This window comes from Ictidomys tridecemlineatus, chromosome 2 (genome assembly GCF_052094955.1).
Source record: "Ictidomys tridecemlineatus isolate mIctTri1 chromosome 2, mIctTri1.hap1, whole genome shotgun sequence".
Taxonomy (NCBI): domain Eukaryota; kingdom Metazoa; phylum Chordata; class Mammalia; order Rodentia; family Sciuridae; genus Ictidomys; species Ictidomys tridecemlineatus.
Window position 1 is genome coordinate 147,599,879 of NC_135478.1, and position 16,633 is coordinate 147,616,511.

The window sequence follows — 16,633 nt, forward strand, 5'->3', positions numbered from 1 at the left end:
TTATTATATAATAAAAAGTTACTGTATGTCCTCTGGGTTAGTGTATCTGTAGTAAGAACTTCAGGAAGTTGGAATTAAAGATTTGCAGCAGTTCTTTAAATAAAACATAATTTAGGTCAGAGTTTCCTAGCCAGTACCTATCTTCCCTGGCTCTGTGCACCTTTTGGTTAATTGGCCCCTGTTGCCAAACCCTTGTGGTTATGTTAGGATGCTAGTGCTTGAATTTCCAACTTAGTTTTCTGGTCTTAACTGGTTCCTATTCCTAACTTCTTTTGTTGTTGAATTTCAACAAAGAGCTTGTACAAACTAGTGGACTCTATGGACACATCAAGAAAGGGTTGAATTCCAGGAAATTGTAATACATGAAATTTGAGGTTTTTGGAAATTGAATTACTTTGGAAAACTAATAAAGTTGGAAGCAAAAGACACTTGGATATTAGGCAGAAAACTGATAAGATAAATGTTTAGATTTCAGGAATGGTTGAAAGACACTCCTTCTGGATGAAGCCAGCAGGCAGGCCCTCGGTGTGTGTGGTCCAGAGGCACTCTTGCTGACTCATTGTCCTGCCTGTTTCAGTTAAAGCCCTGCCTTACCTCTCAGGGAAAAGTTGCAAAAACTTGTGTGGAGACAGGACCCTATCTGTATTAATATCCTTTTCTTTGGAGGGTGGTGGCCAGCCACCAAACTAATTTTGTCCAGGGGGTGCTTTGAAAGAGTTTGGCTTTACATTGAACTATAATTTGCCTCTCATGGATGGTTCTTTATTTTCTTCTGGATAAGGATCAGTTTCCTATATCCAGTGCATGTGTAATTTTTTAGATGATTTCCAGTTTGTTTGAAGATTTAATATCTGGGTTGGGGTTATGGGTCAGTGGCAGAGTGCTTGCCTAGCACATGTGAGGCACTGGGTTTGATCCTTAGCATCAGTGGCAGAGTGCTTGCCTAGCACGTGTGAGGCACTGGGTTTGATCCTTAGCATCACATAAAAATAAATGAATAAAATAAAGATATCATATCCATCCAAAACTAAAAATATTTTTAAAAAAGATTTAATATCTTAAAAATAGGAAGATTACAAAAGACTGATAAACTTAATTCTTATTTTTTAGGTTACATAAAGTAAAACCTACACAGAGGTGATCTCTAATAGTTTGCTGTGTCCTTCTATGGAATATACCCAAGCTTTGGAACTAGAACAATTTGTATGTCTAAGATTGTTGTTTAAATCATGTTGTATGCTATTTTTTCCTATAGAAAGATTTTACTTTTCTTTTTAGTAATTCTTATCAGTGATTCTCCCCCCCCATTTTCTTCTTTAATATTTATACTTGCTGAGTTCTCTTTTCCAGTCATGATTCCTGGCTGAGTTAATATTACCTTGTAGTAAGAACTTCGGGAAATTTGAATTAAGGGCTAGCCATTGCCCTTAAATAAATTATAATTGAGGTCATAGTATATTAGCCAGTAAAAATATGCACTGCTTTTTAGATAATAAGGGAACAGTGTAGGTATATATATTCTTGTAGTAAAAGTAGAAACATTTTACTACAAGAATGTCATTTGAATATTAAGGTAAGATGTACAAAAACACTGCTTCCTCTTTGTATGTATATTTTAATTTCCTACAAAGAACAAAAAACTTTGTGAAATTTCTAGATTTATTCTTGTGTTTTCCTACTTGTTTGATATTTTTGTCTTTAAAAATGTATTACTTGAGGCTGAGACAAGAAGATTTCGAGCTCAAAGTCAGCCTCAGCAATGGCGAGGTACTAAGCAACTCAGTAAGACCCTGTCTCTAAATAAAATACAGAATAGGGCTGGGGATGTGGCTCAGTGGTCGAGTGTCCCTGAATTCAATCCCCAGTACCCCCTTCCCCGCAAAAAGTTTTACTTATAAAACAAATATATAATCCTAAAGCAAATGGCTAGATTTCACTTGTGTTTAGTTAATCTAGAAGAAATTACATAGATATGTGAAATTTGTAGTATGGCTTGTTAAAGACAAATAAATTACTCTTTTAAGACTCAGTGACTTTACAAACAAAAATTTAAATCCTATTAAATACCCTTTTAAAGTTAATAGTTGTTTTAAATTGCTTACATTTTAGCTTTACCTATATTATATGGTTACTGTGTACTTTACCTGAAACCAGAATGTGTACCATGTAGTTTATTAGATTCTTTTGGGCTTATTTGGAAGAGCTTGGGTTTACTTTGAACTCTAATTGATCTGGAAATGAATATGAGATTTTTTGAACCATTTCAAACTAATAATGTTTTTAATACTAAGCCAAAGACCCCCCCCCACCTTGATATCTGGCATATTTTAGCTGATTTGAATTATATAAGTAGTTGTATGCAATGTTTATTCAAAGTTGTAAACTATGAATATTTTTATTTATTTACTTAGAAAAGTGAAGAAAGGCTCATTATTAATAGATTCCAGTACTATTGATCCTTCAGTTTCAAAAGAATTGGCCAAAGAAGTTGAGAAAATGGGAGCAGTTTTCATGGATGCCCCTGTTTCTGGTGGTAAGTGGTAGCTAAAATATATGCATACCTATTTCTATTTATCGAAAGTAGCTATTATGATTTTGTGCTACTCAATAATTTCTAGTTATTTTTAGACCTGTTTAAAGGTTCTTAATCTCACATTAAAAATAAAAACAAAACAGGCATATTTAGTACTCTTGAGATACATTGTTCTCAATTTAGACACAAGGAGATTATAGCTTGAATAGTTGTAAATTTTTGGTCTCATTACTATGGTTAGAGATAGATAAGTTCCTATAAATGTAACTATTTTTTTTTTTAATACTAGAGATTGAACCCAGGGGTATTCTACCTCTAAGCTATATCCTCAGACTTTTGAAATTTTATTTTCGAGACAGAGTTTTGAAATAAGTTACCCAGCTAGCATCAAACTTGTGATCCTTTTGCCTCAGCCTCTTATGTTGCTGGGATTACAGGTATGCACCACTGTACAAAATTTAACTTTTAAGAACGAATTCAAGAATTAGCTTGAGTGGTTCTTTCACTGTTGAAGAAAGTAAAGAAGTGGTAAAAAGAAAAAAGTCATCTCACAAGGAAAACAGGCCCAGATGATTTTACAGATGATTGTCTACCAAATTTTCAAGGAGCAGATCACCTAAAATTTATACAGACTTTTCCAGACAATAGAAAATGGGGAAACAGGGGTTGGAGCTGTAGCTCAATGGCAGAGTGCTTGCCTTGCACATGCGAGGCCCTGGGTTCGAACCTTAGCACCACATAAAAATAAATGAATAAAATAAAGGCATTCTGTACAACTCCAAAATTAAAAAAAAAGAAAGAAAATGGGAAATACATCTCAACTTACTCTACAAGACATATATAACTCTTGATATTTAAGACAGAAACAGTAGTAGAGAGAAAAGTTACATGGAGGTCTGTTTTAGTCATGATGTAGAAGTTAAAAACTTTTAAAAAGTGTATTAGTAAACTACATCCAACCATGAATGAAGGAGATCAAACACTACAACCAAGATTGATTTAGCCTGTGTATGCAGAGATGGCTTAATATCAGAAAATTTGTAAATGTAATTCACCATACAACATACTTAGACATCATATGATCATCTCTGTAAGAGAAGGAGACCCACTAATAGAATTCTAAAATCATATTGTACAAATAATAGAAGGATCTGGGTATTTTGGAATGGCAGGATTACAGATAAGACTTTGTGTAATTCCCAAATTTTTCAAAATTACTGTGTGATCAAAATTACTCTGTGTCCCCCCCCACACACATATTTTTAGCTGTTAATGGGCATTTATTTATTTATTTATTTATTTATTTATTTATACATACATACATACATACATACATACATACATACATACATAGGAGGTACTGAGCATCCAATCCAGGGCCTCATACATGCCAGGCAAGTGCTCTACAACTGAGCCACCACCCTAGCCTCACGTGTATGTGTATTTTTAGTGTAGACAATAGAATAAGAGTTTTATTCCAATTGTGTTAAACTTGACTGAAAGCTTTGGAGGTAATAAGTAAGAGATAATAATTCAAATCAGTTTCTATTTTTTCCATAAAAAACTGAATGATGTTTGTTGAAAAGATCTTATATTTCCAACGATTTTCCCCCAAAGTATTTTGAATATAGATGGAGGAATAAATAATTATTAGCTTTTATTGTTATATTGAGTGGACATAGGCAATTTGATCACGAAATACTAGTAAGCTTTGTGTTGGTGTGGCTTTTATAGGATGAAATTAATAAACTGAACAATTCTTTCTTTTGAGTGGATCTGTAGTTGAGTTTGAAAATTGGTATGGTGGGAACTGGGGTTGTAGCTCAGTGAAATGGAGTGCTTGGCTAGTACATGTGAGGCACTGGGTTCGATCCTCAGCACCAAATAAAAAGAAATAAATAAAATAAAGATATTGTTTCCATCTACAACAAAAAATATGAAAATAAAAAAGAAAATTGGTATGGTACATTTGATCTTACTGTTGACTTAAAAATTTTAAAAAGTTTTAAAAATTGACACATATTTATGGGGTACACCTGATGTTTTGATACCTGGGTACATTGTAGTAGTAATGTTCAAATCAAGGTAAATGTATCTTCTCAAACATTTATTTTTGTGTGTGGGAAAAACATTAAAAAGTGCTTTCATCTAACTTTTTTGAGATATGCATTATATTATTATTGTATATAGTCATTCTATTGTACAAGGAACATGGGAACTTATTTTTCCTAAGTATAGTTTATTACCTTGTGGTCAACCTTTTGCCCTCCCTACCTCCCTCCTTATTCTCCCCAGCCTATTTAAAATCAGATTACCTTGTGTTGTGTTTCTTTCTTGTTTTTTTGCTATTGAGTTGTTTGACCCCTTGTCAGATGTATAGTTTGCACATCATTTCTCCCATTCTGTAGGTTGTCTCTGCTCTGTTGATTGTTTTCTTTGCTGTGTGATCTTATTGTTTGATCTTTTATTTCAAGAGTACAATTTGAAATTATATTTCCCAGGCTGGCCTTGAACTCAAAGATCCTCCTACCTCTGCCTCCACCTCCTTTGTAGCTGGAATTATAGGTGTGTGCAAGGCAGGCAAATTTGATTTTTAAGTGTTGTTTTAACTTTCAAAATGCAGTCTTATTTGTGTGAACACTTTGAAATACTCTTTTGTTCTTATCAATCTATTTAAAACCCTACTATAACTGTGAACACATGTGAATCTGCATTATATTGTTGATTAAAAGTTTGTGTAGGGATTTATTGGTTGACACAGGATCATTATGAGATTAATTAGTATATATTACCACCTTGTTTATATTGGTGATCTCATATAGTTATTAATTTCATAGCTATGATGGGTTAAAAAATTCCACTTTCTCAGTTAAAAAAGATAAAACTTCCTGTATGTTAAATAGTCTGATTTTTAAAAATCATTATATCTTAACCAAGTAAAATTGAATAAGAGGGATATGGGAAAAGCATAGCTTAGATACCCATTGTGGACCCACAGTTTTATAGATGTTCTAAATTCATCAACCTTGAAGTATTAGATATTTAGGATCATTTGAACAAAACCTTAAAAAAAATTTCTCCTGTATGTTATCTTTTTCCCAAGCTTAATTTTGTTTCTTATCTCAAAAAAAACTTAAACGAAAATATGTATGTGTGTGTATATATATATGTGTTGTATATTCGCATACACACACAAGTACATTAGTATCATAATAGAACCATAGTGTACTTACTGCTTTGTGGTTAGCATTTTCATTTTAAAGAGTTTTTTTTTTTAAACTCCAGATGAATTTAAAAGATTTTTGAGAAGTGAATGGTTTCCTCAATCCAACATTTTCCTTTGCTTCTGGAGAGGAAGTAAAAAGAGTCATTATTATATTGTTTATTAGTCCATAGAGTAACAGATTGAAGGTTTTCCTCACATTTCATTTCAATATTTATTAGACCCATCACAAATGGCTCCTGTGTACATCATTCTTTTTTTTATTTTTTGATAATTCTGGGGATTAAATCAAGGGCCTTACAAATGCTGGGTAAATGCTCTACCACTGAATTACGTCCCCAGCCCTATACATTATTTTTAATGTAAATAATATAACTTTACTTAAGTGCTCTATGACTCACAGTATGAGGAACCAATATATACTTGCATAATTTTCACTGTATAGTATAGATATTTTTTTATAAGGCACTCTAGCATGCTTTAACCTATTTGGTGTTTCTTTTTGAAGATGCCAAACTGTACGTGGCTCTATCAAAGCCCATATTTTGCCACAAATTCCCTTTCTCTTCTGAAGTTTAAGTTTTTTGAGTATAGGGAGTCCTTTGTTGTTCCTTATTTTTATTAAATACTGAATATGAATGAAAATATCAGATATGTATAAGGTATAAATCATAAGTACATGTTGAGCTAATCTGTATCACCCAGTTTAAGAAATAGACTTCTCTAACTTTGAAGTTATTTTTAATATATTTTTATTTCTAATCAACACATAGTATTGTAAATATTTATGGATATAGTATAACATTTCTTAAGTACAGGTATATGACAGATAATGACCAAACAATATATAATGATCAGAACAGGGAAAATGGTATGTCTGTCACTTCAAACATATTAAATGCAATTCTTACATGTTTCCCCCAATCCTATTTTCTCCCTGATTAGAGGTAACCAGTATCATGAATTTTATGTCTCATTCTCATGATTTTCTTTACAGTTTAGCCTCATTTTTAAAATCTCTTTATAGTAATTTTATTTTCCATGATTTGGAACATTCTAGAAATGGAATTATGCATATGTTCTGTGACTTGCTTTTTCATGATCTGTTCCTGAATTTCATCCATGGTGTTGGGAGAGCCACTAGCTTACTCAGTGCCTTTGTGAGAATTGGAAAGAGGCACCCCCTTTGCACTGAAACAGCTCCTAGGTGAGCCAGATTCACCTTTGTATTATTTTTTTTTCCTGAACAGATGTATCCCTGCAGGATGGTTTATAGTCTGGCAAACTGTGGATTGAATTTAGTATCTACCAAAAAAAAAAAAAAAAAAAAAGACTATTGGAGTAGACAAAGGGGAATGAAGGGAAGGGAGGAGGGACAGGATAGAAAAAACAGTAGAATGACTCTGATCTAACATTCTTATGTACATATATGAATATACCACAGTGAATCTCACTATCAGGTACATCCACAAGACATTAGTTTAAACAAACAAAACTATAAGCAAATAGCCGAACTATCAATAGAATAGAGGGTGGGAGGCAGGAGGGGAAGGGGAAGTACCAAGGACTGAATTAGAACAAATTATATTCCATGCTTCTATAATTATGTCAAAATAAATTCTGTTGTCATGTGTAACTAAAAAGAAGTGATTTTTTAAAAAAAGAATGTAGCCCTTACTGATATGCCTAGTGGGATGTCCATGGGCAATGAATAGATATCTTGCCTTTATATGGTTGTTAAGTATAGCTCATTACTTTCAGCAGCTGTATGACATTCTTCTATATAAATACATCATACTTTCATCTTTTCTATTCTATTTGTATTGTTCCCCTTTTTTGTGTTATTCATATTCTTATACATCACAGAAGTGTATCTGACTTTTCAGTCTTTAGTTTCTCCAGCATAATGCTTGGAACATGGTTGGTCTTAAATAGAGTTCAAAAACTTCTGAGTTCAAGTGGAAAAACAACCACATGAGATAAATAGGCAGTGTTGATATTTTTATAAGTGGTGATATTTTACCAACATTGGAAATAGCACTCAGGGATGTTTTAAGTAATTTATCTCAAGATCATACTGTTATTTAGTGGCAGAGTTGAAGACTAGTGAAATGATGTTTCACATTCTGCTGTTTTAAGGAATATTATTTCCAAAGAGTTCTGATTTATTCCAGGAGGAAATAAAGATTGTAAAATGGAGGAATGCCCTTTAAATTATATATTTTTGGGCTGGGGATGTGACTCAAGTGGTAACACGCTTGCCTAGCATGCACAAGGCACTGGGTTTAATCCTCAGCACCACATAAAAAAATAAAATAAAGATGTTTTGTCCACCAAAAACTGAAAAATAAATATTAAAAAATTCTCTCTCTGTCTCTTTCTCTCTTCTCTCTATCTTTAAAAAATTATATATTTTTCTCATTAATTGGTTAAAATAACTAACAACTGATGTGATACACTATTATAGTAACCACCTCTAATGACCTCTTGTATCTCTACTCTGTATTCCCTACATTGACTCTGGGCTTAGCCATCTGATTTGCTTTAGCTAGTGGTATTTTTGTAAATATTAGGCAAGAAGTGGCTCTTTGAAAGCTCTTAATACATTGATGTGTGCCTTTTCTTGCTACTGAAAGCCCACCAACAGAAAAGCCTGGGCTAGCTTGCTGGAGATATGTGTACTAAACCACCAAACATCTGAGTGAGACCATCTTCGCCACTGGGCTCCAGTCAAGGTGCGTCAGATGTCTGCAGCCACATTAGTGACCTCAAGCCTGACCAACTAGGCCAAGTTTACCTAACAGATTGTGAGAAAGAAAAGTTACCCATAAAGTTTTGGGAATAGGTGTTATGTAGCAATTGATAACTGATTGAGCTGGAAAACTAGAATCCTAGTCCAACATTCAGTAATAAGCTGGAGAAATGAGCTGAGTCCAGAAAAGAGTTGTTTGTTTCCTATGTCTATATTTCTGAGTATCATGATCTTTTACTGAATGTTACCTAAGCATCTACCCTGAAGAGCTGATATGAGATAACCCATATTAGTAAGATCTGGAAGAGTAGTTGATAAAAATCAATAAAAATTTTTATTTATTTTTATTTATTTATTTTTTATTTTTTTTATTTTTTATTTTTTAATAAAAATTTTTAAATCTTCTTATGGACTGCTGAGGTTAAATAGTGTATCTATCTTTTAAGTGTCTCTTGTGATCTTAGAGTTGAGTTTTATTGCTAGAAGGGGACTTCTCAGCAATTTAGTTTTTACTGTTATTTAATATATGGAGAAATTGAAGTTCAAAAAGGGTAAGTGATTTGCTTGGGGTTTGCCATCTTTTAACAAATCTAGGACTAGAATCCTAGTTTTCCTGTTCAGTCTAGGGCTCTTGATACACTCTGCCAGACTTCCCTTCAGTCTCTTTTTATGGTGGTTTCCTCCCTTTTTCACAGCAATTCCTTTCTGAGGATTCTTTTCCAACTGTTTCATTACCTCAGTGACTAGTCCCTTCTCTATTTTGCTGGGTGATAGGCACTGGCATGTAGTGAAAAAATAGGGGGAATTGCCTTATTTTCTAACCTGAAAAAGCTTAACATTTCTGTTCCAGAGTCACTTGAGAAGAAGTAGTTGAGAAACTGTTATTCTAGAATTTGAAGGAATAAGAGGTCAGATCATTCCTATTAACTGGTTCCAGGGAGTCTTTGTTCTTCAGATAGATTGAGATAGAACCAGTTTTTGGGGTCTTTTAAGTGTTTCCTGGCTGGTGCTGTTTAATCAGATAAACCTCCAGAGAAATAAAAAGAAAGTGCTGTTTTGACATATCCCTCTCATGTTTGAGTTTAACTGGGACAGAATCTGTTCTGAGTTATAAAGACTTGGGAGTTGAACATGAGTATACCTGAAAGCAGAGGAATGAGAAGATTATTTTATATAACAACAATGAAACTCTTTTCCCAGATGTGGAACACATATATAAAAACTTAAAATATAGTATATAATATTATATAATTATGTAACATGTAATAATGAAAAGAACATGATGATAATAATGTTAATTTTTCCATACCCTTCTTCTCTGTTCTTATTGTATTATCATCTCTGTTATTTTAAGGACCCCTGTCTTATGCTTATGTTTGTTCCTGGTTTTTTTCTACTAGATTCTGAAGAGGGCAAACAGTTTTATTCAATCTTTATTCCCATTAGGTACTTCTAGTGGGCATTTTTAAAAGTATGGCTGATTGAATCAAGAATCTTTTGTATGTGTATGTGTGTGGTGCTGGAGCTCAGATCCAGGGCCTTGTCCATGCTGTGCAAGCATGCCACTGAACCACATCTTTAGCCCCTTTTCTGTTTTTGAAATTCAAGACCAATGTTAAATATTTGGGGACTTCCTGCAATTATTCTTCCCTCTCAAACTATATAATATTAGAACAATATAGAGGAAGTCCCTATATTACAAGTTTAAAATTTAGGAAAACATACTAATAATGTGTGAATAGTTGAAAAATAATGAAATATAGTAGTATTCCCAGTACTTAACAACCAGAAAGAGAACTTATTATTAACAGTTTGTTCTCTAGCAGCATTCTAGGCATTGTAGAGAAACATTGTTCATGCTGAGTTAGCTGTTAACCAAGTTTTCACTTCTGCATATATTTCAACAATATTGACACAGTTGCATTAAAAGAGGTTGGAAAATATAACCTAGAATTTATATATGTAATTATATTATTAGTATATTATAATTACATTCTTATTATTACATAATTACATACTATATTTAAAGATTTATTTTTCTAATTGTAGGTGGACACAATACCTTTATTTTATTTTTTTATGTGGTGCTGAGGATCGAACCTAGGACCTCACACTTGCTAGGTGAATACTCTACCTCTGAGCCACAACCCCAACCCCAATATTTGAGGTTTTTTTTTTTTAAAGAGTTTTTAAAAAAATATGTATTTTTTTTTAGTTGTAGTTGGACACATTACCTTTATTCATTTATTTTTATGTGGTATTGAGGATCAAACCCAGGACCTCACATGTGCTAGGCGAGTGCTCTACTGCTGAGCCACAACCTCAGCCCTATATTTGAGTTTTTATATGTGTTCCACATCTGGGAGCATATGATAAAATGGTTAATACTTTTTATCTCATATTCAACTTTATGGATATTTAAAGAGAGAGTAACATCAGATTTAACTTATACAGCTAACTGGGACAACAGAAAAATTTTACATCTGGAAATGGAAAGTATATGGAAAGTCAACTGAAAAACTCACAGATAATTCCCAGTAATAACTCAAGGGAATTTGTGGTATTTGGATTTAGACTTGATAGCTCTTTAGTAAATATTCTTTTTTTTAAGCTGTAGGTGGACATAATGCCTTTATTTTTAAATTTATTTTTATTTTTATGTGGTGCTCAGAATCGAACCCAGTGCCTCACCTGCACTAGGCAAGCACTCTACCACTGAGCCACAACCCCAGCCCTTCAGTAAATATTCTTAAAGAAGAAAGGGAATTGGTTAATTCATATCATTCTCTTACTACCTTTAGTTTTATTTTTGTTAGTGCTGTTGTACTTATGTTAATGAAGAAATTAAAAGAAGGAACTTTCAGAAAGAGAAGACAAATTATCGAAATCAAGGTCTACATTTCTTTCTTCAGTGAATTACTTTGCACTTAAAATTATTGTATTTATATAATCGTTACAAGATTACCTACTATATCTGATCTTTCTTCTTATGCTGACAGCACCTTGACCACAAGGGACATGCCTCAATCTCCCATTTCATTCAATAAACATTTCCTTAGTACCTTTTCTATGCTAAGTGTGCTGTAGCCACTAGGGTTAGCACTTTGCCTCTTGGAATTTTTGTTTAATAGGAATAGAGAATGTAAATAAAAATAATTTCAGTGAGAAGTACTGTGAAGAAAAAAGGCAAGTATTAGTTGAGGTGGAGAGTAAAAAGAGGGCTCTTACATAATGTAGGTGGATGCCCTTAATTTTTTTGGGGAAAATGACATTTAAGCAGAGATGTGAATGCAAAGGTCCAGGAAATAGTGTGTTTCAGTGGAGGGAGCTGCTTTGTTCAGACTGTGAGGCATGAACAAACTGGCAGGTTTCTGGAACTTTTATTGTTTCACCACTAGGATTTAGCTGGTAGTTTTACTTGAAGGTTGTTAAATTGAATAACGTATACTTGACTTTCCATATGTTTCATACTGTGCCTTTGTTTAACACTTCATGTAGTTTTAAAAGTAGAGCTAACTGGGCTTCATGTAAATTAGCCTTTGACACTGCTCTCATAAGTATTATGCCCTAATCTATTTGTGTTATACAAATCATGTCATTATGAAATTTGTAATCCTCATTTAATACAAATGTTAAGTTGTACCATTTTGGATACATGTACTTCTTTGGGTGGAGGGAGTGGATGTGTTGCCACAGAATTGGTTCCAATTTATCAGCTCTCCTCTATAGCAAATGCTAGACAGAAAGCAAATTTAAAACTATTGTTGGTGACTCATGACCAAATACTGTTCAGTTTGCTCCAAAGACATCATTATAGCACTTAACTGTGCTTGAACAATTAAGCTAAACCCACTGATTGCTTAATATATCTATAGGTTTGCACAGAGAATGTAAGTTGAAGTGATTCTGAAGTGGCACTTGTACTTAGCCCTAGGCTGGCAAGCCTCATTGATTCACCAAACGGTATTGTTCCAGTTAGGAATTAATGTCAAAATTAAATAATTGAACTTGTGTGTATGTGTTTATATAGCAGCTCCCTACCAGGAAACCAAATTTTATACTCTACTTGGCTGGGTTAAGTTTTAGTAATTTGAGGTATTCTTAGAATATGGAATAGTAAGCACAAAACCTATTAAATTTCCCTTGGAGTGTTAGATTTGCTTGCTAAATCTCAGTAAAAGTTTCACATAGATTTCATTATTGTTTTAAAAATCAAGTGCACAGTCTTCATCTTTACTGCTCATTGAGCTATATACCTACTGTTTTCCCACCAGATCTGAATCTAATTCATGTTAAAAGGACCACAAAAACAAAAATTATTTCTGTTTTGGCACCTATTGCTATTATAGTTAAGGGTCTGTTGGCATTTCTATTAAAATGTTTTCTTAGAGAAGTTTATAACTTGGCAGTTTTACTTGGCTTTGGACTGAAACATTGCTATTTCTGTCCAAAAGCAAATTCTTTTATCAAATTTCATAGAACTGAGTTTTCTGTGGTTTATAATGTGTTGAGGTTGGGAGGGAATATCATAATAGGTCTTTTTTTTATAGTCTCAGAAGCTCTTTGATTACATAGTAATCTTTGTTCCCTCAGTAAGAATTTATTTATTTTTGTTATGGAAGATGAATGAGTTCTATAGAGTTGCTGTTACAACATGGTACCTATAATTAACACTGTATTCTGTACTTAAACATTTGGTAAGAGGGTAGATCTCATGTTCAGTGTTCTTACTGCAAAACAATAACAGCAGCAGAAGCAGCAGTAATAGGGTAGGAAGATGAGGAAATTTTGGGAAGTGACAGAATATTTACTACCTTGATTGTGCTGGTAGTTTCATAGGTGTATGCATCAAATTGTAGACATTAAATATGTATGGGTTTTTGTATATCAATTAATAAAGCTATTAAAATAAATTTTTAATTGTGAAATAGTTGGACAAATAATTTATTTTCATAGGCCCTTCCTTTCAAGAGATGTATTGCAGATCTGGAGGTATAACTCAATGGTAGAATATTTGTCTAGCATGTGCAAGATCCTTAGTTCAGTCCCTAGTATGAGCTGATATTAATTGTTATGATGTTTTTAAAGTTAACTTTTCAATTAGCATTTCCTATATATTATAAAATTTAAAAGTGAATTGTAGCATTCATTTTTATAGGAAAGACTTGACTTACTCTGTCTTGAAAATTAAGTAAAAAGACTCTGGTCTTATTTAAATTTGGTATCATTTTAAGTTTTAATAACTCAAATAGTTAAATATACTTTAACTTTGATGGAAAAACCCATTTCCATAGAAATGATTTAAAACTCATTGGTATCAATACAGAAAATTATGTTAGTCAATTATGTTACTTAGCCATTTACATTTCCCATAATTTTATTTATCACCTGATAGCCATTTGGTTTTCTTTTTGTCTCTAGAGGGTATCTTTTGCCCAGGGTTTTCTAATTTGCACAGGTAGTTCAGAAATATGGTAAATAAATTTCAAGGCTTTCTTTGAAATTAGCCCTGAAGAAGATGTGCCCATAAAGTCTCTTTTATATTCTTTGGCATACTAAGACTCCCTTATACAGTTGTCACAGTCAAGAGTCTCTGAATAAATGTAAATAAGTTCTTAAACAGTGAAGGAAGACTGTTGACTGAGATGGGAAAAGATGAGGAAGTTTTAAAAGTTTTTTTTTCCTAAGAAAATTGTAGAATGGATTAGAGAAGGTGCATGTTTATCACTTTATTCAGAATTTTCTTTATTGTTATCATTATTTATTGTTAGTAATAGTTATTATTAATTTCTAACAACCTAGTTTATTTCTAAAAATTTATTCTCTCAATTTGTAATTCTTTCATGTCCAATTCTGAAGGCCTAATTTTTCAACTCCATTGTAATTTCCAGTCAAGTAACCATTTTAAGGGTTGCTCTTTGCTAAGCTCTGCCTTGTGGAGAGACACTATGTTCTCTTTACATGGTTATGCTGAAAAGTACACGGGATAAGGTAGGGGTCCTGCCTAGAGTAATCCCAAGGTATTTTTAATGTCCTTTAATTGCCAGTCAGGATGTAAGTCAGACCAGACACAATTGGGTCTGGTCATGTAGTTTAGGACTGCCTAGTCATGTTTATATAAAGGTGAAATAGACTTAGCAAATAAATCTGAAGCTAATATTTATGTATAATTTATTTTTCTTAACATCTATTGATTCCTAAGCAATGTGAAATTAGTTCTCTTATATTTTATCTACTACATATCTTTATGTTATTTTGCTTATGATGCCTGGATAGCACTGAGGGGGGGTGGGACAAAGAGATGGAATTAAGATTTGACAAAGTTCTTGTTACTGTGATCAAACCCAAACTGTTAAGAGACTTTATAAGTTTTCTAGGTGCCTGATTTTTCTTAAAGTATGTTTATGTTTGATAATATTAGCGATGAGAAGCATATGAAGTTTTAAATCCTTCTCTCTATATTTGCCATATAATTCTATTTTGTTTTGCATTGTGATGGGTGTTTTAGTTGTGAAAATTTCAGTTTACATGCAAACTTCATAACAGTTACCCTTATTTTAGTGCCAAGATGGGTAGAGCAGCAGACATGCCTTTTCCCTCCTGCCTTGAAGGGATCTTAACCTCACTTGAAGGTGGAGGGTTGTTGCTGTTGTTGCTTTGTATCTAGCTCAAATTATCTCCGGGGATATGGCATTTTTCTCTTTTTAGAAGAGTACTAAGAATTTCAAGATTAGCACCTTATGTCTTTTCTTATTGAGTTATACACTATTGTAGTTATCAATTGTTTATTCATTGCAGCCTCTAAAAGGGCATTATTCTTAAGGAGTTTTAAAAAATGAAACTTAATATAAGGCCAGGAATACAAGTAATTTAATCATTAATTAATTTTATTGCTCCTAATTCTTCTTATGTGTGAGAGTAATACTTGTTCTCAAGTGGCCAACATTTTTAATGTACTTTGTCTATATAGTAAAAGAGTAGAAAAAACAGTCTTGGCAGACACTGAAATAGTTAATTGGCTTTTCCAGCCAAGATAGGTTTGTAAAACTTTCTGAAAATTAAGAAATGGAGGAAAAGAATTTTTCTTTGCACTAATGACATATTTTATTAACCCTTTACCTTAGGCTGTACAAATTTTTTTGTAGTGTTCTTTTACTAGATAAGCAACTGGAGGAAGAAAGATAGTTTATTTACTATAATTGTTGAATATCTTTCTGCAAACATTCAAATAGTGAAAAATTATTTTAATCTCAAATCCTGGGTAGTTTTTTTTTCTAAATATAAGTGATAATTTTGAAAAAAAAAAGAGCAACCACATAATTCTGACTTTGAGACCTATAATCTTTAATAGCAAACTTTTAAAAATAGCATTTAGAAACATTTGATGATATCTTGTGGTTTTTAATTGGGCTAAACTTTTATACTCTTATTAGTACTCATATAAAATCAACAGGTTTTCATGATCAGTCATTTACATCTTAAATCTTGCACTCTGCTCTATAAGGAAATAGACTGCTCAACACCATATACTTTGAAGTTAAGTGGGAGAGTCTACATTTGATACAAAAAAGTTACCTTACATGATGTTCAAGGACTAATAGACCAGAGAGAATGATAGATAGAGTGAATGAGCAGGAACTTGAGCATGAGCAAGCTTGGAGTGAGAGATGACTTTGTCCTTTTCCATTTGTACTACAAATTGTAAAGTTAAACTTTTTGGAATTGTTACTACCCCAAGTGGGAATATAAAGTACATTGAACAAAATTTATTTAGCTTGTTAAAAGTCAACATAAAACTAATTAATTAGTTTATATTATTACATCACTTCTAGTAGAGATTCAAACTAGTACAGAGTAAGAGGAGTTGCATCAGGTGAGCTGACTGCTACCCATATGGGGCTTTAAGATAATGATGAGTTTAAATTTCCTCTTAGAGCTAAGTGAGAATAAAACTGCAGGCAATAAATACTCTTGGCCAAAGCCATTAAATGAAAAAGCTGGGAATTCTCCAGCTCTTGACTTAAATTGTTTGTTTATCAGCTGGCGCCTAGTCTGGAGTCAAGAGCTGGAGATTTCTATCAGTGACAGAACTTTGAAACTCTTGCAGGACACTTTCATTTCAACT

At 32.9% G+C, this 16,633-nt stretch overlaps 1 protein-coding gene across 1 annotated transcript in view; it reads left to right on the plus strand.

Moving 5' to 3' along the window:
* Hibadh (3-hydroxyisobutyrate dehydrogenase) overlaps positions 1-16,633 on the plus strand; it is a 111,164-nt gene that overhangs the window by 21,844 nt on the left and 72,687 nt on the right. The window contains exon 4 of the mRNA XM_078039929.1: positions 2,412-2,533. Coding sequence (XP_077896055.1) covers positions 2,412-2,533 — 122 coding nt within the window. The remainder of the gene's footprint in view (positions 1-2,411; positions 2,534-16,633) is intronic.